This window comes from Lampris incognitus, chromosome 1 (assembly GCF_029633865.1).
Source record: "Lampris incognitus isolate fLamInc1 chromosome 1, fLamInc1.hap2, whole genome shotgun sequence".
Lineage (NCBI taxonomy): Eukaryota > Metazoa > Chordata > Actinopteri > Lampriformes > Lampridae > Lampris > Lampris incognitus.
This window is the reverse complement of record NC_079211.1, coordinates 14,915,701-14,941,674: the sequence shown is the minus strand read 5'-3', so window position 1 is coordinate 14,941,674 and position 25,974 is coordinate 14,915,701. Positions and strand designations below refer to the sequence as shown.

At 46.8% G+C, this 25,974-nt stretch overlaps 1 protein-coding gene across 4 annotated transcripts in view; it reads right to left on the bottom strand.

The window, feature by feature from the left end:
- Positions 1 to 10,392: 10,392 nt before the first annotated feature.
- The window catches only part of slc43a3b (solute carrier family 43 member 3b), a 31,743-nt gene continuing 16,161 nt past the window's right edge, over positions 10,393 to 25,974 (bottom strand). For all 4 annotated transcript variants that reach the window (XM_056275635.1, XM_056275610.1, XM_056275626.1 and 1 more), the window contains 10 exons: positions 17,082 to 17,128; positions 16,875 to 16,951; positions 15,428 to 15,520; positions 15,170 to 15,309; positions 13,870 to 13,988; positions 13,530 to 13,673; positions 11,862 to 11,969; positions 11,512 to 11,698; positions 10,927 to 11,050; positions 10,393 to 10,663 (listed from right to left, as the gene is read on the bottom strand). In XM_056275635.1, the coding sequence (XP_056131610.1) occupies positions 10,541 to 10,663; positions 10,927 to 11,050; positions 11,512 to 11,698; positions 11,862 to 11,969; positions 13,530 to 13,673; positions 13,870 to 13,988; positions 15,170 to 15,309; positions 15,428 to 15,520; positions 16,875 to 16,951; positions 17,082 to 17,128 (1,162 nt within the window). In that variant the 3' untranslated portion in view covers positions 10,393 to 10,540. The remainder of the gene's footprint in view (positions 10,664 to 10,926; positions 11,051 to 11,511; positions 11,699 to 11,861; positions 11,970 to 13,529; positions 13,674 to 13,869; positions 13,989 to 15,169; positions 15,310 to 15,427; positions 15,521 to 16,874; positions 16,952 to 17,081; positions 17,129 to 25,974) is intronic.

The following is a 25,974-nucleotide window of genomic DNA, read 5'->3' as shown; positions in this document are numbered from 1 at the left end:
GAGACAGTAGAAAACCTGTTTCATGCCATAAGCAACCATAAGTTGGCTACTGATAACCGACTTGGCAGCTGATGAGCGCGCAACGCATGAAACAGGCTTGTACTGCTATGAATTAAAGTTTTTTTTCCTACATCTATCTTAATATTCCGCTCCTCATTTGTTGAGCACTTTCATCAACACCATTGACGGTTTCCGGAAGAAAAAAAACACCATGTATATATATATATATATATACCAGATTACCAGATACATAGCTGGAATAATAAACTGGCCAAAGGAGGAGATAAAGGCCACAGATATCAGGACACGGAAACTTCAGACAATGCACGGCGGGTCCAGCAGTCCAGCAGTCTGAGACTGAGTGAGTGATAAGATGGGGGCCAAAGGTCACAGCCACTATCCAGGATGAAATAAGGAACGTCCATGAGCTCACCACCCGAAATAGGTGAGAAGGACATTATATGTGTCTATATAATCCAGTGAGTCAAGTAAATTCTTTATGAGACAGTAAAAGCATGTTTCATGCCATAAGCAATCATCAGCTGTCAATAAAGCTACTCGGGACCCCAGCTTTATTAACTGGGTCAGGGCAACTGGGCAATAGTCATTGAGGCAGTTGGCTGCTGTCTTCCTGGGTACAGGTACAATGGTGGTGGATGTAAGGCAGGTGGAGACTACAGCCTGTTGTAAGGTGAGGTTGAGGGTGTCGGTGAACACCCCTGTTAGTTGGTCAGCGTATGTCTTCAGTGTGTGGCCTGACACTCTGTCGTGTCCTGCCGCTTTGGAGATATCAGTTCTCCTCAGACTGGATTTCACCTGATGGTGCTGTAGGGCGAGTGCATGCTCCTCCTTGGGCAGGGTCATTTGGGCCCTCACTCTGCTGTTCTGCGTTTCAAAGCATGTAAAGAACTGGTTAAGCGTGTCGGGGAGTGCACTGTCATGGCTGATGTGTTGGGTGCTGCATTTGTAATCCGTTATGTTTTTAATACCTCTCCATATGCTCCAGGGTCTGTTGTTGTGGGTGAAGTGCCCCTCAATACGCTGCTTTTACCTGCATTTGCCTCTCAAATGCCCTTCTTCAAGTCCCCCCAGGCATTTTTGTAGGCCAGCATGTCACCTGTCCTGAAGGCAGCATCTCGAGCCCTGAGCAGAGACCGTACATTCTTGTCCAGCCATGGCTTCTGGTTCGGGAATACCTTGATGGTTTTGGTGGTTAGTACTGTCTCAGTACAGAACTGAACGTAGGCCAGGACGGCTGAAGTGAATTCCTCTAAGTCTGCTCCCTGTGCAAACACTTCCCAGTCTGTGCTTCCAAAGCAGTCCTGCAGTCGTGAATTGGCTTCCTCACTCCAAACCTGGACAGTTTTAACAGCTGGTCTTGTTCTGCAGATTAGAGGTTTATAGGATGGAGTCATTACCAGTGAGATGTGGTCTGATAAGCCGAGGTGTGGAGATGGTTTATCTGCTCCCGGGATTTTGGTGTAAACTTGGTCCAGAATATTTTTGTCTTTGGTTGGGGAGCTGATACTCTTGTGGAGTTTGGGTAGCACTGTCTTTAGTTCGGAGTGGTTTACGTCTCCTGCCACAATCACGGCTCCCTCTGGATGTGCATTCAGCTGGTTGTTGATAGTGCTCTGCACTTCCTCCAGTGCTATTTTAGCGTTAGCATGTGGTGGTATGTAAACAGCTGTGATTAAGATGGCAGATAACTCCCTCGGCATATAAAATACCCTGCATTTCACAGCCAGGTATTCTAAGCCCGGGGAGCAGTGTGTCCCAATAATGTTCGTAGCTGTACACCAGTCATGTAAATACATACTCCTCCAGCTTTGCTCTTACCGGAGGCTGCTGTCCTGTCCGCTAGGTAAACAGAGTGCCCCACTAGTTCAATAACCGTGTCAGGAACGGTGCTGTCCAGCCAGCTCATCACATAGCTGTCCATGTTGTGCGACGTAATCCTCAGTCTTATTTCGCCCACCTTATTGACAAGTGACCCGGAGACCTCAACGGCAGAACTGGCAGAAGATGTCTCCAGGTCACAATGGCAGTGAAGGCGGATGAAGGCTGCAACAGCGAGTGGTCCCCAATCATCTTGGTTCTCCATGCCACTGTGGCCACTCCCTGCCAAGGACCGTGTGGTGGCTGCAGGCGCATCAGCCACTCCATGTAAAAAGCTGTCACGTGCAGGCGTCCTCCCATTATGTGGCTCCAGGATCTGCCTCTACGCCCACTTGAGGACCCAGGGGGACCCAGAAGGAGGACGGTCATACTCTACCACGAGTGACTGCCGATGATGTATACTTGAGTCATGCATGTTGTAGGTGTTTTGAGGTTGTTATGGTCTGATGAGCTTTTGTTCCTCCATGAATCATTTGATATTTTCAATGTCTTAACTGGTATTTGTGTAGTATCATAAATTATCCTTCCAGGGCTTTGAAATTGTGACCTCATTTTGGGATTGTGGAGATGCAACAACACCAAGATACTCTCAACACCTTCTTTCCCATTGCATTTTAGCCTCAAAACCAGAGAGAGGAGAGACTGAGTAGAAGAGGTAGAGAGGGCTTATACACACACATATATATATATATATATATATATATATATATATATATATATATATATATATATATATATATATACACACTACCGTTCAAAAGTTTGGGATCACATTGAAATGTCCATATTTTTGAAGGAAAAGCACTGTACTTTTCAATGAAGATAACTTTAAACTAGTCTTAACTTTAAAGAAATACACTCTATACATTGCTAATGTGGTAAATGACTATTCTAGCTGCAAATGTCTGGTTTTTGGTGCAATATCTACATAGGTGTATAGAGGCCCATTTCAAGCAACTATCACTCCAGTGTTCTAATGGTACAATGTGTTTGCTCATTGGCTCAGAAGGCTAATTGATGATTAGAAAACCCTTGTGCAATCATGTTCACACAACCTAAAACAGTTTAGCTCGTTACAGAAGCTACAAAACTGACCTTCCTTTGAGCAGATTGAGTTTCTGGAGCATCACATTTGTGGGGTCAATTAAACGCTCAAAATGGCCAGAAAAAGAGAACTTTCATCTGAAACTCGACAGTCTATTCTTGTTCTTAGAAATGAAGGCTATTCCATGCGAGAAATTGCTAAGAAATTGAAGATTTCCTACACCGGTGTGTACTACTCCCTTCAGAGGACAGCACAAACAGGCTCTAACCAGAGTAGAAAAAGAAGTGGGAGGCCGCGTTGCACAACTGAGCAAGAAGATAAGTACATTAGAGTCTCTAGTTTGAGAAACAGACGCCTCACAGGTCCCCAACTGCCATCTTCATTAAATAGTACCCGCAAAACACCAGTGTCAACATCTACAGTGAAGAGGCGGCTGCGGGATTCTGGGCTTCAGGGCAGAGTGGCAAAGAAAAAGCCATATCTGAGACTGACCAATAAAAGAAAAAGATTAAGATGGGCAAAAGAACACAGACATTGGACAGAGGAAGACTGGAAAAAAGTGTTGTGGACGGATGAATCCAAGTTTGAGGTGTTTGGATCACAAAGAAGAACGTTTGTGAGACGCAGAACAAATGAAAAGATGCTGGAAGAATGCCTGACGCCATCTGTTAAGCATGGTGGAGGTAATGTGATGGTTTGGGGTTGCTTTGGTGCTGGTAAGGTGGGAGATTTGTACAGGGTAAAAGGGATTCTGAATAAGGAAGGCTATCACTCCATTTTGCAACGCCATGCCATACCCAGTGGACAGCGCTTGATTGGAGCCAATTTCATCCTACAACAGGACAATGACCCTAAACACACCTCCAAATTGTGCAAGAACTATTTAGAGCAGAAGCAGGCAGCTGGTATTCTATCGGTAATGGAGTGGCCAGCGCAGTCACCAGATCTGAACCCCATTGAGCTGTTGTGGGAGCAGCTTGACCGTATGGTACGCAAGAAGTGCCCATCCAACCAATCCAACTTGTGGGAGCTGCTTCTGGAAGCGTGGGGTGCAATTTCTCCAGATTACCTCAACAAATTAACAGCTAGAATGCCAAAGGTCTGCAATGCTGTAATTGCTGCAAATGGAGGATTCTTTGACGAAAGCAAAGTTTGATGTAAAAAAAATCTTATTTCAAATACAAATCATTATTTCTAACCTTGTCAATGTCTTGACTCTATTTTCTATTCATTTCACAACATATGGTGGTGAATAAGTGTGACTTTTCATGGAAAACACAAAATTGTTTGGGTGATCCCAAACTTTTGAACGGTAGTGTATATATGAATAAAGTGGAACGATTGAAATGGACCACCAATGACTAAAAGAGGACAACCGGCACATCGCTCACATGTCTGTCCGCTGCGTGTCTCTATTCTTTATTTCCAGCCCTCTTTAATGATTGGATGAGGATGCTGCATAGGATGGTGCTGTTCTGTGTTGACGTCCAGGGAAGATGCTTCACCTGTTTATCTATGCAGCGCAATTCCAGCATGCACCAATTTACATATCATTATCCTGTGGTTTCTTATTTGCGTTGTGCTCTGCAATGTTTCGTAATCACCAAGTCTCTTCACTGAGCATTTTGGGTCTCGATCTTTTACCCACATTTTTTACTTTGCCCACTATATTGCGGGCCATCCTGAGAGAGGGATTCCTCCTTTCGAGGCTCTCTCTGAGGTTTCCCCCATTTTCTTTTTCCCGCGAAGGCTATTCTCGTGGAGTTTTCCCTCATCTGAATCGAGGGCTTAATGATAGTCAGCACAGGGAGTGTCGTACACCATGTGTACTTGTTTTTACCGATTGACTGTAACCGTGGACCATAAACAAACCCGACTTGACGGGATAAGGGGGAGAATTGGTAATGCCTGAAATTCCAGTTCTTAAATTACACTATTCTGCCAGGGTAGATAGAAAATAGGGGGTGGGTTGACATGAGACAAAAGATGCGAGGAAGAGTCAGACTTACTACAGCATAAACGTATACCTCGGCCAACAGAGCCATCCGGGACAACCCAGACACAACCCTTACTTGATCACAGAAAGCTGAATCAGTTCATCTGGACACAGCGTTTATTGAGAGAGAAACGTTTCATCACTCATCTAATGAGTGACCTCTTCAGTCTCAACTGACTGCAGGTACCCCCACCCTTATAAACAATACAGTGGCATAGCGACCGAAACACAGAGGATTTGGGGATGTTTGCAATCACAGCATTGTAAAATGGTGACAGATGTACTCTTATAGAGAATCTGAGAGAGAATCCGGAAAGAGAAGTCACGAATTTTTCTGGACTTTGGACTTGGCGGTTGGCATGACTGGATCAGGGACGCGACTCAGGTAGATGATGAGGACGATGATGATATGAAGTTTGGTGACTTAAGTTTCTGAGGGGGAGGATGAGGAATTGGGGGAAACAAGCGAGATGTAAGTCAGAATAGTAAAAGAAGCTTGGAAGAGAGCTGTTCAGATGAAGACAGGAGAGTTGTTCGGCAAAAGGTTGTGAGGGATGGTTTTAAAATAATCCTTAAATTCAGATAAGATGATGAGCACGTACACCTTAGTCCAACAGCATTGTCAGGAGAATTAAAAAAGAAGCTAGGAGAGGTGGAAATGGCGAAGCTTTTGAGAGACGAAAACCTGTTAATGACATGTGAAACAGAGAAGCAAAGCCTTGGATATTGAATGTATTTGCAATAAAATGATAAGTGAAAGAAGGAGTAAGAGGTGGTTTTGTTAGTGCCCCTCTGCACAAAGTATTTCCTGCATCCAACATCGTATCAGGGCCGGTAGTGGTGGGCATTGTCCCTTCCTTGCCGACTGAAGGAGTGGCCTTTGTGTTGGGCAGTGATAATGATTTGGCTGGTACTCAGGTTTGTGTGACACCTGTTGTGGGTGAGACACCTTGTGAGGTCCCTGAGACCATGGCTTTGGAGAGAGAACATCCTGAGGTGTTTACGGTGTTTATTGCATGCTTAACCATTAGCCCCTAGACCCGACTAGTCCGTAACAACACACACACAGACATATATGGCTCCATCATGAGACAAGTGGTTATGGACCAGCCTCATATGAGGCCTTTTGTCTGCAAACATCGCTCCATTTTCCACGAGAAAATGCTGGAAACTACTTCAACAGTAAGTTCTGCTGTCTACAAAGAAAAGGGCTACCTAGTCTGGCATGTTCCTCCATCATGACAGGAACCTAAAACTGAGTAGTTGCCAGAGTTTTGAGGAGCACGACATAAAAGCGGAATGCGTTGCGGTCGTACCGTCCAGCGCCCATTAAATTCCAGAGTGTACTCAGAAAATATAGCTGTAAACATTGACGGGTTTTTAATTCACAGGAGACTCGTGCAGTTGTCATTTACTGCCCGTTTTTTCATCTCTAGCAAAGTCCATCCAATAAAGAAAGAAAAATAGGCTTCACTCCGATTAACCAACATGCCAACATAGCAGCCAGCAGGAGATGCTATAATACCATACTGTTGGCCTCTTAGTGTGGGCCGGGCCAACAGCATCCGTCTTTTGCCTCATGCATTACTACCACTACTACTATTGCCTCATGCAATACTACTACTACTACTATTACTACTATTGCCTCATGCAATACTACCACTACTACTATTACTACTATTTCCTCATGCAATACTACTACTACTACTACTACTATTACTACTATTGTCTCATGCAATACTACTACTATTACTACTACTACTACTATTACTACTATTGTCTCATGCAATACTACTACTACTACTATTACTATTATTACTACTATTGCCTCATGCAATACTACCACTACTACTATTACTATTATTACTACTATTGCCTCATGCAATACTACCACTACTACTATTGCCTCATGCAATACTACCACTACTACTATTGTCTCATGCAATACTACTACTATTACTATTGCCTCATGCAATACTACTACTATTACTACTACTACTACTACTTCTACTATTGCCTCATGCAATACTACTACTATTACTACTACTACTACTACTATTGTCTCATGCAATACTACTACTACCACCTTTGGCTGTTCCCGTTAGGGGTCGCCACAGTGGATCATCCGTTGCCATCTCTTCCTGTCCTCTGCATCTTCCTCTGTCACACCAGCCACCTGCATGTCCTCCCTCACCACATCCATAAACCTCCTCTTTGGCCTTCCTCTTTTCCTCTTCCCTGGAAGCTCCACATTCAGCATCCTTCTCCCAATATACCCAGCATCTCTCCTCCACACATGTCCAAGCCATCTCAATCTTGCCTCTCTTGCTTTGTCTCCAAACCATCCAACCTGAGCTGTCCCTCTAATATAATCGTTCCTAATCCTGTCCTTCTTCGTCACTCCCAATGAAAATCTTAGTATCTTCAAGTCTGCCACCTCCAACTCCACCTCCTGTCTTTTCATCAGTGCTACTGTCTCCAGACCATATAACATAGCTGGTCTCACTACCATGTAAACCTTCCCTTTAACTCTTGCTGGTACCCTTCTGTCGCAAATCACTCCTGACACTCTTCTCCACCCACTCCACCCTGCCTTTTTTGCCTTTTGCAGTGATTATGTAAAACTCTCATGATGTTTGTTTGCTATGGCAGAATGTTGTAGGCTATCATATCTGTCACGTTTTTAAAGCTAATGATCCTTTCATAAATGAAATATGAGCAGAAAGGAGTCTGCCATCGGTGAGATTCACTTAAGAGTTTAGTGGACCGATGAAAGCTGGACTGATTGTGTGTTGGGCAGGATATGACATCAGCATCCCTAACCCTAATCAATAATAATAATAAACCCACATTAGTAAAGTGTTGAATCTCTAATATGTAAGAAATACTGCATGTGACTTTTTTTTATGTGTGCCCCCCCCCCCCAGTTATATCCAGACAATTACCCCACTCTTCCGAGCCTTCCTGGTCGCTGCTGCACCTCCTCTGCCGATCCGGGGAGGGCTGCAGACTACCACATGCCTCCTCCGATACATGTGGAGTCGCCAGCAGCTTCTCTTCAGCTGACAGTGAGGAGTTTTGCCGGGGGGACGTAGCACGTGGGAGGATCACGCTAGTCCCCCCCAGTGCCCCCTCCACCCGCACAGGCGCCCCGACCGACCAGAGGAGGCGCTAGTGCACCGACCAGGATACATACTCACATCCGGCTTCCCACCCGCAGATATGGCCCGTCATGTCTGTAGGGACGCCTGACCAAGCCGGAGGTAACACGGGGATTCGAACCGGCATCCCCGCGTTGGTAAGGCAACGGACTAGACCGCTACGCCACCCGGACGCCCACTGCATGTGACTTGCATATGAACTCTGGTTCTGATAAAGGTCAACAGAACCAAACCGCGTTTTTCACTTTGCAAGAACAAAAAGGCAAGTTTGGGTTTTTTTTTTTTTTTTTTACATCACTGAACAAATATCGCACCTCCTCTTCCTCTTCCTCTTCAGCGGTTTATGACCTTCATGTGCCTCGACTGGCTGTTTGAGCACACACTGATAGTCCCCGAGGACAGAATAAACAAATGTCTTCTAGTGTGCTGTGGTTTCAGCTGTAACATGTGATATCACCACACCCGCTTTCATTGGATAATTATTTTTTATTGGAATTTTGGTAACAAACAAGATAAAACATCTACCTGCACGGCAATGGTCTTACCGAAAAACACACAACAGTTGAACTGGAGAAGAAGAAACAAACTAATCAGTTTCTATGGCTCGAGTCTTCTCGCTGTATTACTCAGGTTGACATTTAATGCCAGCTGATGTACAGCACGTGCAAAGACTACCTACACAGGTATTGCTGGTTGTACGCCGCTAACGGCTGAGATGAATCAAACTGATGAGATTTTAGTTTGTTTTTTCCTTCTTCACTTTCCCCCTCCCCCCAATTGTATCCGTCCCCACTCTTCCGACCCGTCCCAGTCGCTGCTGCACCCCCTCTGCCGATCCGGGGAGGGATGCGGACTCCCACATGCGTCCTGCGGTACACGTGGAGTCGCCAGCCGCTTCTTTTCACCTGACAAATGAGTTTCGCCAGGGGGACGTAGCGCGTGGGAGGATCACGCTATCCCCCCCCCCCCGAACAGGTGTCCCGACTGACCAGGGGAGGCGCTAGTGCAGCAACCAGAACACATACCCACATCCGGCTTCCCACCCACAGACACGGCCAGTTGTGTGTGTAGGGACGCCGACCAGGCCGGAGGTAACACGGGGATTCGAACCGGCGATCCCCGTGTAGGTAGGCAACGGAATAGGCCGCTACACCACCCAGATGCAGATTTCAGTTGTTTTTTTACCACATACTTATTATTACATGTAGTCTCGTCTCACCTTATTGGACGCTTAGTCTCATTGGCTGTTAGCTCTGTGTTGAATGCACATCTGACCCTAATCAACAGAGAGCAAATAACAGAAAACTACCTTTGGTGTCCAGGTTTGCACCATTTTATCGTGTTATCACTGAGCACTTGAAAACACCCTTGAATGTAAAGCAAAGGAATTTAGGCCTTATAATCATGCCGTAGGTGACAAGGTGGCGCAGTGGTTAGCGCGGCCGCCTCACAGCAAGAAGGCTCTGGGTTCGAACCCCGGGGTTGTCCAACCTTTGAGGGTCGTCCCGGGTTGTCCTCTGTGTGGAGTTTCCATGTTCTCCCCGTGTCTGCGTGGGTTTCCTCCGGGGGGCTCTGGTTTCCTCCCAGACATGTAGGTCAGGTGAATCAGCCATACTAAATTGTCCCTAGATGTGTGTGTGTGTGTGTTGGCCCTGTGATGGCCTGGCGGCCTGTCCAGGGTGTCTCTCCGCCTGCCGCCCAATGACTACTGGGACAGGCTCCAGCATCCCCACGACTCTGAGAGCAGGATAAGTGGTTTGGATAATGAATGAATGAATCATACCGTAAAGCTCGGCAAATATTTTACAGCGCATACAAAATGCATAGCGCCACAAGCTCACGTTCTTATAGAAGAACATATTGCATTAGCAATGTTCGCAACCAGCAGTATGGAGCATCAGTTGTAAGAGACCAGCCAAATCAGATTTCTGCCCTTCCCTAAAGCATCTTTTTGGCACCTACATCCAAAGTGTGTCACATTTCATGTCCGTCTCAATGCTGGGATGCTTTAGGTGAAAGTGAAATTCTGGCTAAAAAACTGGAACACAGTCTAGATAGTGTAGATCACAACGTATTGTAAATATGTAAAAAAAAGAAAGAAAGATATTCATAAACTGATTCATCCTTACTGGAAACTATATATTACAGATACACATCAAATGGCAGAGAAACTTCACAGCACAAAAAAAGGCACGTTCAGAATATCTGGTTAAACCTGAGTTTCATTCCCAACACAGACTGAATGACTGTGAATGCATTGCGTGTTGAAGCCAAGCAAAACTTAGCCGTGATCAAAAATGTATTAACAAACATTTAATTCTGGTTCATTTTCCACTAAGGACATGTCGGACAACAAAAGACATCACACTGCTTGTCGATATTAATTAAATGAATGGAATTAAGCATGTCAGAGGTTTCATTTACAGGGTTCGACTCCCATCAGTAGACACCAACGGCGTCCCTGTTCTTGGCTCTGTCGGCGGCCAGGCCTCGACAGTGCATGTGGATAGAGAAGGGATGGATGAAGGCGAGCATGCTGAGGACTGTCAGGGATATGTTCACCTGCAGACGGGATCAGAAAAAGAAGAAGAAAGAAAGCAGATGAAACGGGGGGGGGGGTAAGTAAGCAAAGAGAGATGCATGAGAGCGCAGAGCAGGGAGAGAAAGTAGGGAGGTGGACAGATGGAAAAGTGAGTTTTGGAGACTCGGCGTTGGTAAAACACACTATGATAAAGGAATTGAACAGGTGATAATCCCACACAGGCACAAATAGCTGTAAATTTCATTGGTAACAGCAACAAAAGGAGGTCTTTTTTTCCACTTACATATAGCGGGTCTCCTCCCAGAACTCCTTTGACCAGGGCAAAGCAGGGGTACTGCAGCAGGGAGAACACTGCAGACAGAGCCATTATGAGGCCATACAGCTTCCCAAAGTGACACAAAGGGAAACTGCGTACACACGTAATAAACACGTGTACACACACACACACACACAAAGGGGAGGAGCAAACAGGAAAAGGAACCAGAAGAGAGAAAGGAAGATAAGTGACTTCACAACACTGCCATTCCAACCCTGCAAAAAAACTCTTGTATCATCAGCTAAACAACTGGTTGGGTACATCAGCCATGTCTTTCAACAATTCATGCAAGTGTTATTCATCCATGCATCAAAAACTCCAATACGCTTTTTCTTATTATGAAAATACATAACTTTTTTTTTTACATATTTACACAAATATATACAAGAAGAAAAAGCAAGATATAAGATATTCAAATAAAGTTTAAAACAGAGAGACAAGACAGAAAACTGAGGTAACCTGTAGGCTTTGGCATGGCTCCCAATACTACTGAGGCTTGCACAAGTTGCAAGCCAACACCAACTTCAAGCTACAACCTCGGCCCCTACTCACGCCACGCTGATGAAGGCCGCGTTGCCGCCGTAGAGGAAGGAGCGGTTGAGCACCTGCAGGATGAAGGTGAGGTACTGAAGAGGGAGGAGGGGGGTGGAGGCACACACTGAGAACAGCACGCACTGTAGCGCAGTTAGGAACAACGACAGCACCGTGGCCCGCAAGTCCGCCTCTCGCTCGCTCTCTCCTACACACACACACACACACACACACACACACACACACACACACACACACACACACACACACACACACACACACACACAGAGTGGTATCAGAGTCCACTGAAGAACATTCTGACTTAATTCAGGGCGGGCAAATTTCAACTTGGATTCTGACTGGTTGGGTACCTGCAGCACGGGGCTTTCCCTTGTGTCTGTCCATGATGAGGCCGTTCCACGGAGCACACAGCACCCCACACAGCTGGGTCATGGCAAATGCGTTGGTGTACTGGCTCACTGCAGCAAGACATGACCAATGATGACACAGATTAAAAAGAAGGGAAAAAAAGATATTGCAACGCTTATGATGCTGTTATTATTGTTATTATCATTACAGTTTTTTTCTTTCTATCTAATCAACCTAACCATTTTGTTTGTTTGTTTGTTTTTAATGTGGGGTGTGTCGAGACCCTCGTTGGTTGATAATGCACCGTAGATAAATATGAATTTGACTTTTGACTTTAATGAGGGCAGGGCCATTAGTTAGTGACCCCCACCCCCCACCCCACCCCAGCAGGGCCGGTAAAAAATTCTAGTTCAAAACTTCACTTATCAGGAATCAGGAGCAATTTGTCATTTCTATCATGTACTTGAATACACAAAAGAAACAAAATTCTGCAGTGCGACACAAAAGACAAAAACACACACCCCAAATTCCCCAAAACGACACCACCAAAAACATAAAAAACAGAGAGAACAGCCAGGATGACTGTCGGAACTGCCAGTCTGCATGGGCTAGCGGTTAGCTTAGCCTGCCCCGCTTCAGCGTCCTGTCAGACCGCCCTCGGTGTTTGCTCCTCGGGGCCAGGGACCACGGCCCTGCCAGAGCTGCGCCCTCGGTGTTTGCTCCTCGGGCGCAGCTCTGGCAGGGCCGTGGTCCCTGGCCCCAAGAGACGCAGCAGACCAGGCTCTCCCAGCCAATCCAGCGCCAGCTCTCCCACAGCCATCAAACAAAGACAAAACAAACTTAGACGCAGAGGTGGACAAAGACACTGCATCGACGGTTCTGGGTGAGGCCGCTGCAAACGTGAATTCGTGCCGCCATGGCGATCTTCCCATCTCATGATCTCATGATAATGATCCCATCTCATGAAGATGTGGGAAGATAAGATTCCCACGGGTGCCCGGGTAGCGTAGCGGTCAATTCCGTTGCCTACCAACACGGGGGTCGGTGGTTCGAATCCCCATGTTCCCTCCGGCTTGGTCGGGCGTCTCTACAGACACCTGCCTTGTCTGCAGGTGAAGTCTGATGTGGGTATGTGTCCTGGTCGCTGCACTAGCGCCCCATCTGGTTGGTCAGTCAGGGTGCTCCCCGGATCAGCAGAGAAGGGGTGGAGCAGCGACCAGGACGGCTCAAAAAGAGCGGGGTAATTGGCCGGATACAATTGGGGAGAAAAAGGGGGGGGGGAATTGAAAAAAAAAAAAGATGGCCACATTTCAGACTAGAGACCAGTTAATTGGGGGCAGCCTGTCTAATTGGGGATAGAAGTCGTGTCCCCAATTGGTAAAAAGCTGATTTTTGGGTCAGTGGTTTAAGTTAGGGTTAGGTTTGGGTTAGGGCAAGGGTTAGGGTTAGGCATGTAGTTCTGATGGTTAAAGTTAGGGTGAAGAGCGAGGGAATGAATGTAAATCTATGTAATGACCCCAAAAGTGACCTAAGCAAATGTGTGTGTGTGTGTGTGAGAGAGAGAGAGAGAGAGAGAGAGAGAGAGAGAGAGAGAGAGAGAGAGAGAGAGAGAGAGAGAGAGAGAGAGAGAGAGCGAGAAAGAGAGAGAGAACCCATGCGTCTGCTTTTACCCAGTGAAGGCTCGCCCTGCGTCAGCCTCTGTAGCATAGGGTTGAGAGTACCGATGAACAAGTAGTGTCTGAGCTGCATAACAGACAACCACAGCAGGTGCCAGAGGAAGAGCCTGGACAGGACACACTCGCGGAAACTTTTCTCTGAGAGAATGAAGAGAGAGGGAACAACATGCCACGATGAGTAAGACAGGAAAGAAAGGCTCCAAACCAAAATCAACAGGCAACTGAGAGTAGACGAAGCAAGTATGAGGCTATTTTGTCACCATAATCTCTCAAATATGTGCAGCGCCTCAGTCTAAGCTATTGTAAAATTATACACACACATGCACACACACACCTTCCAGTGGCAGGCCCACCTTGGCGAGCTTCTTTTCCTCTTTGTCCGTGTCCCTCTGTATGTTTTCATCAGGCGCTGTCTGCTCAAGAGTAAACGTGTCCGATTTACCACAGGTCATCCTGACAAGGCAAAGGTCACAGTAGGGTCAGGCAACAGACGTCAGGTGACGATCTTTGGATCAAGTTCTTTGACGATGATGGGCTCCTTTGCACGGTTATTACGGATACTCATGGATATTACCAGCTACCCGTGGGTTCATCGAGAAAAATCATAAACTAGCTCCTCTGTCGGCTCTTGTTCTAGTCACTTTTCAAGAAAAAGCCACTATTCCAAGAGAAAGCCCTCTAAATTTCCTTTACAGACAAGAGTTTAAAAAAAATTAAGGTATTTCCAGTTGTGCATTCTAATAGTCTATCGGTCATTCCCTCTTCTCATAGATGGCCTGAAGAGGGAATGACCATCCCTGAACCGAGGGGGGGCTTTTAATTTGGCTTTTAACTTCCATCCATCCATCCATTATCCAAGCCGCTTATCCGAGTTCGGGTTGTGGGACGCTGGAGCCTATTTCAGCAGTCATTGGGTGGCAGGCGGGGAGACACCCTGGACAGGCCACCAATCCATCACAGGGCCGACACATTCACACCTAGGGACAACGGCTGATTCATCTGACCTACATGTCTTTGGACTGTGGGAGGAAACCGGAGCCCCCGGAGGAAACCCATGCAGACACGGGGAGAACATGCAAACCCCACACAGAGGACAACCTGGGATGACCCCCAAGGTTGGACAACCCCAGAGTTCGAACCCAGGAACTTCTCGCTGTGAGGCGACCGCGCTAACCACTGTGCCACCATGCCGCCCAGCTTTTAACGTGCAAATGCAAAAATTAATAAATGGATGATGACCCCAAAACCATAAAGAGAGTCTTTTGGAAGCAAATGGAATTATACAGAGGGATTTAAACACAACTTATTGTTTGACGAAAAAAATATTTGCAGAGGGCTTTTCACTTGAGAATATGAGTAATCGGATTGGGCAGAACTAAAGTTGTATACCTTTCCGTGTTCCTTTAATTTTAAAAAAGAAAAATAAAGTTAGAGAGGGTCCCATAATATCCCAATCCAGTATCCCTTATTCCTTGTGTTTCAGAGAAGGTTGAATCAGTTCGCCTGGATAAAATTTTGCTCCTTATTTGTTGAGCACTTTCCCTACTGTTGAGTATTTCTTTTAACAAAGTTTTATATATATATATGCATGTCTGTGAATGTGTGTGCACTGGTAGTGGTGGTGTTATTCGTACCCATATGTGTAGCCCTCTGGCACAGGGTAAGGGATTTTGGTTTTGGGCAGAAGGAAGAAGGTCCTGAGCAGGTGAATGACGCCACAGGCAGACAGAAAGAGGAAGGAGGCACGCAGCGAGACCCCCAACTCAAATACCAACTACAGGAGGTGAGGAGAGCTTGGTGAGGGGATATCAACATAACCCATGCTTTATTTTCAGCGCCAAGTTATTACCCTTTGACTGCATGTAAATGCACGTGGATCTTATCCATCTTACCTTAATGACGAAGAAGAGTGCCGAGGAAGAGTCGAAGGCTCCGTTGTATAGTGTGATAATGGTGGAGCGATGGGAGCCGAAAAGGTTTCCTACCTACATGAGTGACACAAAAATAAACGAAGTTTTAGGTGTGTGCTTGTGGCATTTCTTAGCATTATTTTTCCATCTCTGTGCAAACTATGATATCCTCTGTCTTGCTTTTGGTGGAGATATGTGGAGGTCGAAGACTCCCTGCAAGGATTTGTTGTAACAGAATATTTATTTCTGCCCAAAAGACTGATCTGGTAGGGCTTTGGTTAAAAAATTAAGAAGAGGGGGCGTCCGAGTAGTGTAGCGGTCTATTCCGTTGCCTACCAACTTGGGGATTACCGGTTCGAATCCCTGTGTTATCTCCGGCTTGGTCGGGCGTCCCTACAGACACAACTGGCCATCTAAGTGTCCTCTTCAGTCTTAACTGACTGAAGAGGACACTTAGAAGTCAAGCCAAGTCAATTTTATTTGTATAGCCCAATATCACAAATTTGCCTCAAGGGGCTTTACAGCAACACAACAACCTGTCCTTAGACCCTTGCATCGGATAAGGAACACCTCCCTAAAAAAAAACCTTTAACAGGGAGGAAAAAATAGGAAGAAACCTCAGTGAGAGCAACAGAAGAGGGATCTGTCTCCCAAGACGGACAGCGTGCAATGGATGTTGAATACAACATTGAAAGAGGATAACAGAGTTGTAATGGAATTGTAAAATGTATGAAGAATATGATGCGCAGGATGCCAAGCAGTGCCCAGACGCCACCGGAACAGCCCAGGACCCAAGCCACGCGACCACCATCACCAAGTAAAAAAAAAAAAACCTAGGATAACAAAAATTACATGGATTTAAGATATAGATGAGTGATGAAACGGTTCTCTCTCAATAAACGTTGTGTCCACATGAACCAATACAACTTTCTGTGACACTTAAGTTCATGCCGATCAGTTCAGTACAGTCTCTCTTATAGGGTGGTTATCTGTTCTTCCCCACCTTATCTCATGTTTCCCAGCTCACATCCCACCAAGGCCGTTTCTTCAGTTACTGTGTACAGACTTTGCTACACTCCGTGAGTTTCTCACACATTCGTCTGCTATCAGCGTACGGTGAACAATAGGCCTTCATTTGTTCACGTGGAGAAGACACTTTATCACACTATGTTTGTTCTGCTACGTATGAACTTTAAGCATCTATCTAAGCAATATAGACTAAACTTAATCATGGTATAGGTCATATATGGTCAAAGATTAAAAGTAAGCAAACATCATATATGATTATATGGCAGACAAATTGCCTTTACAGATGAAGCTAGCAGGGTCATTGTCACAGTAAGGGTGTGTCCCAGATGTGAACGTGTAATAATAATAATTGCGTTTAGTGTGTGTGTGTGTGTGTGTGTGTGGGGACGTCACAGAGTACCTGCATGTTGGTGACCAGGAACAAAATGCCACCCACGGCCATGAAGGAGAGAGCAGGGAAGAGGAGGATGGACAGAGCTGATGAAAAAATAAGAAAAATGGGAGAATGAAGCTGTAACATCCTGCTATCGTAAGTGTCCACACCTGTCAGTACAGGTGTACGCTAGGCACTAGGGTCGCAGACAAAGGAATTGGGACTCATTCTCACCTGAGCTTGAGAAGGCCACTAACAAGGTGCCCATGCTGTAGAGAGATCTGGTGGGAGAGGAAGATGAGAAAGTTATCACACTGTCTCATTTGTAGGCTCAATCTCCTCCAATTCAACAAGTGTAACAATGACCGGACGGCTACTCAACGAAGGAAAACGAGTTTTAGGTGTTAAAAATCCACGCGTAGGAATTTGGGGGTTGGCAAGCACACATTAGCTTAAGGCACATTCGCACTAACAATACAGGCCTAACATCCATCCGTTCCATCCATTATCCAAACCACTTATCCTACTCTCAGGGTCGCGGGGAGGCTGGAGCCTATCCCAGCAGTCATTGGGCGGCAGGTGGGGCGATACCCTGGACAAGCTGCCAGGCCATCACAGGGCCACAACTATACACTTTATTATCCATCCATCCATCATCCGAAACTGCTTATCCTGCTCTCAGGGTCGCAGTGATGCTGGAGCCTATCCCAGCAGTCACTGGGCAGCAGGCAAGGAGACCCCCCTGGACAGGCCGCCAGGCCATCACACAGGGCCAACACACACACACACACACACACACACACACACACACACACACACACACACACACACACACACACACACACACACACACACACACACACACACACACACACACACACACACAATCATACCTAGGGACAATTTAGTATGGCCGATTCATCTGACCTACATGTCTGAGGACTTCAAACTCCACACAGAGGACGACCCGGAATGTCCCCCAAGGTTGGATTACCCCGGGGCTCGAACCCAGGACCTTCTTGCTGTGAGGCGACCGTGCTAACCACTGCGCCAACGTGCCACCTACACTTTATTAATAATATAATATTTTTTCTCTACATACTACATCATGATCACTGTAAAAAATAATCTGTCAGCTTAACTCAAAAAAAAAAAGCAAGGCAACCCACCATAAGCCCCCCCTCCGAGCAATCTCAACTAGAGCATGCAAAACTCCAACGATCAATGATCACCTCTCCGCAACATGGGGGCCACTTTTCCATATGTGTGCTGGTAGAATTAATTGGCAATAAAGTGACCGTACATCTAACCCATTCTGTTTATGTTCCAAAGCTTCATTCTCATTGGCCGTTGCCAGAGTTAGTCTCTGATTTCAGTCTTTGACCTAGTCACACTACACAACGCAGTCATGACAAAGCTAAATATGCCTGGTTGAGAGTTGGTGGGGGTGGGGGGTTACCATACATGTAGCCCGCATATAAATGTACGTGAGCTACATGTGGTTTTTCATAGCCTTGGCTGAGTCTTTATCAGCAAAATATCTAATGTGTATATGCAAAGACAAACTTTTGAATCTTTCTTGAAACGTGGTCTGTAGGGGTGGGCAATATAGCCAAAATCTGTTATCACGGTATATGTCATTTTATATCGTGGTAACGGTACACTGTAAAAAAATAATCTGCTGGTTTAGCTCGAAGGGGTGGGGCAACCTATTGCGGGCCCTTTTCTGGGTGGTCTCGGCTGGAGTGGGCGGGACGCCGGTGATCGGTGGTCACTTCTCCATGGCATGGGGGGCTGCCTGGGAGCCACAGTAAAGACAGACAAATCCAATGAAATGTGTGGGTGTCTTTGCTGTGGCTCTTGGGTGGCCCCCATGTTGTGGAGAGGCCTAACATATCAAACAAAAACAAAAAAAATAAAACTAATGGGCTTCTATCTCCTCCTGATCAACATTCCTTAAGTTCGCTGAGTTCAAGTTGAATTTTTTCATTTCATTAGGGACGTTCCCCCTTGCCATCTAACCGGCCCTGTTTGGAAAGCCTTCAGCCCACATAACCATGTCATCTTGGCCTCTCTTAGACAAGAGGCTCCTACCTCACCTCTTCATATCTCTACTCGCCTCCTCACGTTCATCTGTTTGCATTCTTTGGGTTTAAATTCCCCCTCCACCCTCTCTGAGTAGAAACACATGGGTGAGTTTCGGACCAGACGTTATTCCTGGGTTAGGGGACCTCTGATGTTGTGGACTGGGGGGGGGGGGGCGTGTGTTTGTCTGCCTATGCGTGTTTACGTGTGTGTGATGATAAATAACTAATGTCTGGCAGCTTGTTGGCAACTGGGTCCATGTCATATTAACGCCGTTTCACACGACCAACCTCAACAAGCCCTTTATTCAGTGCGACTCTAAAAGATCCCAAGTGCACAACCACGCACGCACACTTGAGGGCATGTGCATAAAATGTACATTCTCCCATCCCCATGGCATTCACCATGTAAGCCCAATCCCTCTGGCAATTCTCTTATTCCTTCTTCTTCCCAATTTCCTTGTCAGACATCCCAGAGCCTTTCCATCCCAATTCGACTTGTTTTAATGCCTCTTCTCAGAACAACATTATATAACATTCACTGTGTTTCTGAGCGCCATTCCTTGGCTGTTTCCGTGTCTTCATTCCTTTGCTCTTCCGCCTCCCAGCAACCGCTGTTGTGGCTTCTTCTGCCCCCACCCCTGGGAACTTCAGCAGTGTTTCTCTCGCTTTCTCTCTTTGGTCTCCTCCTTTCCTCCTCGTCCTGCTGTCCAACCCACTTTTTAATTTGATTCACAGCAGCATACATGTGGGCAGATGTACAACATGAGAAGGGTCATACATATTAACACACACACCCACACACCAGAGAACCACAGTAAAACACATACACAGGCACATACCAGGATAATACCCCCCCCCCACGCACACACATTTCCTTGACTCCCCTTTGTAGCTATGTGACCATCTGATATTGTTATCAGACAGACACAAAAGCCCCTACAAGGGAAATACCAGACCAGGGCTAAACTACAGCACCCCAGGGTTGCCAGCTCTCAAACATCTGGCGTGAGTCTCACGCTTCTGGCTCTGTCTCATGCTCTCATGACGCCAAGGCAAATCTCACACCAAAACACCACGACAGCAACAGAGATGAACATGCAAACGTAAAGGTCTTTCTGGTATACTAGTAATGGTCTCAAAGTCTTTCTGGTATAGTAATGGTTAAACCAAGCGAACCACTTTGACTCTATAGATGAGAGTAATCAAAACCTGGATCTTTTTTGTGGGTGTTTCCATGGAGATGCATCTTAAATGCATCTCTGATTGGTGCGCAGTGCTTCTCTCCGTGTTGAATAAATGCTCTGTAAACAGCCAGCTAGCTTACGTTAGCTGTCTAGCGTTAAGTGCATGGCAGTGAGAAGAACGAAAGCAATGAGTGAAAGTGTATGTGCGTGTGTGCGCATAAGTGCAAAATCTCACTCCGGCCAGGTTAACAAAGTTGGCAACTCTGCAGCAACCACAGAAAACAATGAAACAAATAGAGAGAGGAGTGGGAGCAGGAGGAGGGGAAGGGGAAGAAGGGGGACGGCTGGCTTGCATAAGCAAATAGAAAAGATAGATGCTGATAAGACACGAGATAATGTTCTGTTGCATGCTAGTGTCAACTCAGCCACCAGATGCAGGTTGTGGGAGAAGTTTGCCTTCGGGGCTTTCTGCTACAATGCCTTCCAATCCCTTTCCCCCAGCAGCCACAGATTAGGTTGTGGGTTCGTTAACGGTTATGTTAAAGGTGCTATATATGAGATTATGAACATTAATATAGCAGCAGACAACTATCTGCTATGTAGTGGAGTAATGGCGCCCTGAGCAGAGAATAAAGTCACCCTCCCTCTGTGTGTGTTGTAATCCGAGTTTCTCTGTTCTTCGTTTTTGAAGCTGATCCGGCCGCCGCGCATACATGTGTGTGCATGTGAGGTAGACAGCATTAGCAGGATAGTCAAGTCAAGTCAATTTTAGTTGTATAGTCCAATATCACAAATTACAAATTTGCCTCAGGGGTCTTTACAGCAACACAACATCCTGTCATTAGACCCTCGCATCGGATAAGGAATAACTCCCTAAAAAAAAAAAAAGGATAGCAGGCTATTAATTATTTTACATAGATTTAGGTCACTCAGCAGATCAAAGAAATAGCCCCTTATCAAGCTTAATATGTTACTAATGTTAATAACTCTATACTGTAAAAATCAATATTCTCATCGAACCCAACGAAGTTATATGAAAGAGTGCGAAGGGGGGTGGGGTGGAATGTGAGGAAGGGGACGGTTTGTTGTGTTTTGGTCTGAGATGCTGATATGGAATATAGTATATAGCACCTTTATGGTTAGCTATTGGTTAAGGTTAGGTTAAAGTGGCTGTAGACAATTTTTCAACGCCCCCCCTCCCCCCCAGCGTTTCCAAGTGTTTTTGTTGTTAGCGCCGCTGTCGCAAAGACAACCGGATCACTTTCCACATACGCCTGGCTACTGTCCAAAGCAAGAAACAACCGTAAGAACCCCGATTTGTACGAGACACCCCGATCTCAGTGCTATATAAAGGCAGAGTAAAACCGTGATCCGTGATAAGATAGTCCTGGGAGTTGCAAGCGAGGCCGTTAGGCGCAGGCTGTTGAGAGAGAAGGATTTGAACATGGTCCCAGCTATTGACATGTGTCGCGCAGCAGAGCAAACTGACATCCGTTTGAGAGCAATGGAGTTTGCAACAACACCGCAGCCGGAGGCAGTGCATGCCGTTGCTAGGCAACCCAGACAAAACCAATGGAAACAGAGCAATCCACCCAGAACAGCAGGAGATGCAGGCAATTGCAAATATTGTGGCAGCTCGCATTCAAGGGGCAGAGAGCATTGCCCGGCCTTCGGGAAACAATGTAGGTCATGTGGGACACTTAATCACTTTTCTAAAGTGTGCTTAAAGAGCAAAAAGGGGCATGCTGAGGGCAAGGTAAACTGTGTGGAATACACAGAAGAACCCCCAGAGCATAGTAATGATGCAGATGATCTGTACATGTTTGAGTCAATCGGCGCAGTGCACACCAAAGGAAAGAAGTGGTTTGTGACTCTGAAACTACACGACAAGCCACAACAATGTCAGCTGGACTCTGGAGCCACCTGCAATGTAATGGGCTTTCAAGACAAGAAAAGGCTGGCCCCAAACACACCTCTCCACCCGAGTGACACCAGACTGAAGCTGTATGGGCACCTTTGAGACTGACTGTACTGTGAGAGGCCAAACACACAAGCTCTCATTCGAAATAGTGAGGACCAGCCAACATCCTCTTCTGTCAGGCTCCACCTGTGAACGCTTAGGGCTCATGCATTTCACAATTCCAGAGGATGTGCTCAAAATGGAACACACACAACCAGGAGCCCTAACTAAAGAACAGCTTATCAACAGATACAGTGATGTGTTCAACTCCCCTGTGGAATCCGTGCCTGGGGAGGTCCATTTTGACCTTGATCCTAGTGTTGCTGCAGTACAGAGTGCCCCTCGCAATGTCCCAATCGCAATGAAAGCAGCAGTCAAAGCCCAGCTGGACAAGTACGAGGCTGACGGCCACCTTGCGCCTGTCACAGATCCTACAGATTGGATCAGCAACATGGTGATTGTTAAAAAACCGGAGAAGCTGAGAATATGCATTGACCCTAAACCATTGAACAAAGCCCTAAAGCGCTCTCACTACATCATGCCTACCTTGGAGGACATTTTGTATAAATTGCCCAAGGCCAGAGTCTTCACGTTAGTGGACGCTCGGGATGCATTCCTGCAATGCAAACTGGACTATGAGAGTAGCCTCATGACCACGTTCTGGACCCCCTGGGGGAGGAAGCGGTGGCTCAAGCTACCATTTGGAGTATCGGTGGCGCCCGAGGTATATCAGCGCAAGCAGCACGAGCTCCTCGCCGGTCTGAAGGGCGTTGAGCCCATTGCAGACGATATCCTGGTCGTCGGCTGCGGGGACACAGACAAGGAGGCTGGGGACGACCATGACGTCCAGCTTGCGGCGTTGATGGAACGCTGCCGCGAGGTCAAGCTTCGCCTCGGCCTGAAGAAGTTGCAGTTCAAGGTGGCTGAGGTGCAGTTTCATGGCCACATTCTCTCATCTGCTGGACTGAAGCCCGATCCAGAGAAGGTGAGAGCCATTATTGACATGCCGAACCCAACAGATGCCAAGGGCGTGCAGCGTCTCATTGGCTTCGCTAACTATTTAGCCAAGTTCATGCCTCATCTATCTACTGTCTGCGAGCCGTTGCGACGCCTGTTGGACAAGGACACACCCTGGCACTGGCTGCCTAAGCACGAGGCGGCGGTTCATGAGCTTAAGGCGCTGGCGACAGCCATGCCCGTCCTGCGCTACTATGATGTAACTAAGCCAATCGCAATCCAGAGCGACGCCAGCCAGAGCGGTCTCGGTTGTTGTCTCATGCAGGAAGGTCAGCCCATCGCATTTGCCTCGAGGGCTCTTACCCCCACCGAAAAAAACTATGCACAAATTGAGAAGGAGTGTCTCAGTATCGTCTTCGCCTGCCAGAGGTTTCACCATTACCTATATGGCCGCGACCCAATCACAGCAGAGACGGACCATAAGCCTCTGATCTCTATTTTCAGCAAGCCACTTCTCAATGCGCCCAAGAGACTCCAGAGCATGCTCATGACTCTGCAGAACTACGACCTGAGGGTAGTCTACAAACCAGGCCCAGAGATGTTCATAAGCGACACGCTCAGCAGAGCTACGGCTGGATGCTCCGGCAGAGGGACTGCATATCAGCGACACGCCATCTGCTCTCTGCAACAAGAGCAGGAAGACATACAGCACGTGAACCAGGCAGAGTACCTGAATGTGACTAACCAGCGGCTGGAACAGATCAGACGACACACCGACAGAGATGAATGCTTACAGGCACTGAAGAACACTGTTCTCGTCGGCTGGCCAGATGTAAAGGAGGAAGCGCCCCTCATCGCTAGGGAGTACTGGCCCTTCAGGGATGAAATCAGTGTGCAGAACGGAGTTTTGTTCCGGGGGCAAAAAGTCATCATCCCAAAGTCACTCCGCCCAGAAATGTTGACGCGCATACATTCAAGTCACATAGGGGGTGATGCATGCTACCGACACGCTCAAGAGACATTGTACTGGCCCAACATGCAGTCAGAGATAAAGGACTTTGTAAGCAGCTGCTCGACCTGCAATGTGTACGCCCACAATCAGCAAAAGGAGACCATGCTCTCTCACGAAGTACCAACCAGGCCATGGCAGGTCTTGAGCATGGACCTATTCAGCTTCAGACAGAAAGACTATCTCCTAATAGTCGACCACTATTCCGATTTTTGGGAGATTGAGCTTCTACCCGACATGTCTGCAGAGACAGTCATCAAGCGATGTAAGGCACAGTTCGCCCGACATGGTCAGCCAGAGAAGGTTATTACAGACAACGGCCCTCAGTTCACAGCTCAGTTCACACGGTTCGCTTCTGAGTGGGAATTTGAGCACGTGACCTCCTCTCCCAGACACCCGAAAGCGAATGGCAAGGCCGAGTCGGCCGTGAAGATTGTAAAAAATCTTCTGCGTAAGGCCGCGCATGATGGTGAAGACCCCTGGAAAGCCGTGCTTCACTGGAGGAATACACCTACGGAAAACATGGGCAGCAGCCCAGCACAACGCCTCATGTCCCGCCGGTTGAAGACGTCCATCCCGGCGGCAAGCAAGCTCCTGGAACCAGCTGTTGTCGTGGGCGTCACTGAAAAGCTGCGCCACAGGAAGCAACTCGCCAAATCCTTCTATGACAGATCTGCCCGTGAATTGCCGGCACTTGAAATTGGGGAAGTCGTACGGATGAAGCCCCTGCCAGGTGATAACACTGGCCGCTGGAGAGTCGGAACTTGTCTCCGCAGGGTTGCGCCGAGGTCTTATCTTGTGGACATTGATGGCTCCCTGTACCGTCGTAACAGGATCGATCTCAGAGTGGCTGAGCCAGCTGCACGAGCCGCGCACGATCCTGTTGAACCCGCTGCGGCACACACACCGGACGGGGATCCAGCTACAGAAACTGTCATTGAGACCCCTCAGGCTGTGTTCGAGCCGAGCCCCATCAGGTCCATGCCCAAGGCGCCATCTACTCCTGTTGGCGCTCCGCGTTTGGATGGACACACTTACACAAGGGTTGGACGGCTGTCTAAACCTCCACTGAAACTCACTATGTAATCTGAATAATGTTGATGGTTGCTATGTGGGAGAGAGGGGGAAAAGAGGAGAAATGTTATCATACGCTACTGCGGTTATTACACTGGTATGGGATATGAAGAGATTTACTGCTGTTGCACTGTTATTGGTTGTTCGTATATGAAAGTAATTTTATTTTGCACTAACTTCATGTGTATGTGTTTATACTTGGAAAAGGAGGATGTTACGGGTCTAGATAGATCGATGCCATCGGCTATCCACTAGTTTACCTTAGATACACATGACCCGCGCTCAGGAACATATTACATCACTTTGATTATACTTGGCTGCACTGAGCAACTCGTGTGTGTCATTCTTTATAAGATAGCCTACTGAAACAGGTTAGGTTGAGGGTGACGTTAGGTTCTGGCAGGAAGCCCCGAAGGCAAACTTTTCCCGCCTGCCCATGCAGACCTCCGTGACGTTGGCACCCCGTGTAATCAGAACATGGACAACAAGTTCACCGTTCGTTTGTGCCGCAAAAATATCGTTTGTGCTGTAAGGATTTTTGAGATATTAAGCATTATATTTCATAGGCTGTATAGGTCGCTACAGTATTTTGCTAAAGGGATGACACAATTCTGAACTCCAATGGCCGTCAGAATTGTCCCAAACTGGTGTCGTTCATTTGCGCTCGATTTGTGCCAGTTTGTGTAAGTAGATGTGCTCTCTGAAGAAATGTGGGTTTTTTTCTTCCACCGGCTGAGCACACTTAAACTTAATCTGTTTAAATTATTAAATAGTCATTTGAAAAGGGATATATGTAGTGGTTATGGGGATACATAATTTCCCTTATTGAGCTAGTAGGAACGTTAGTTTACAGCTG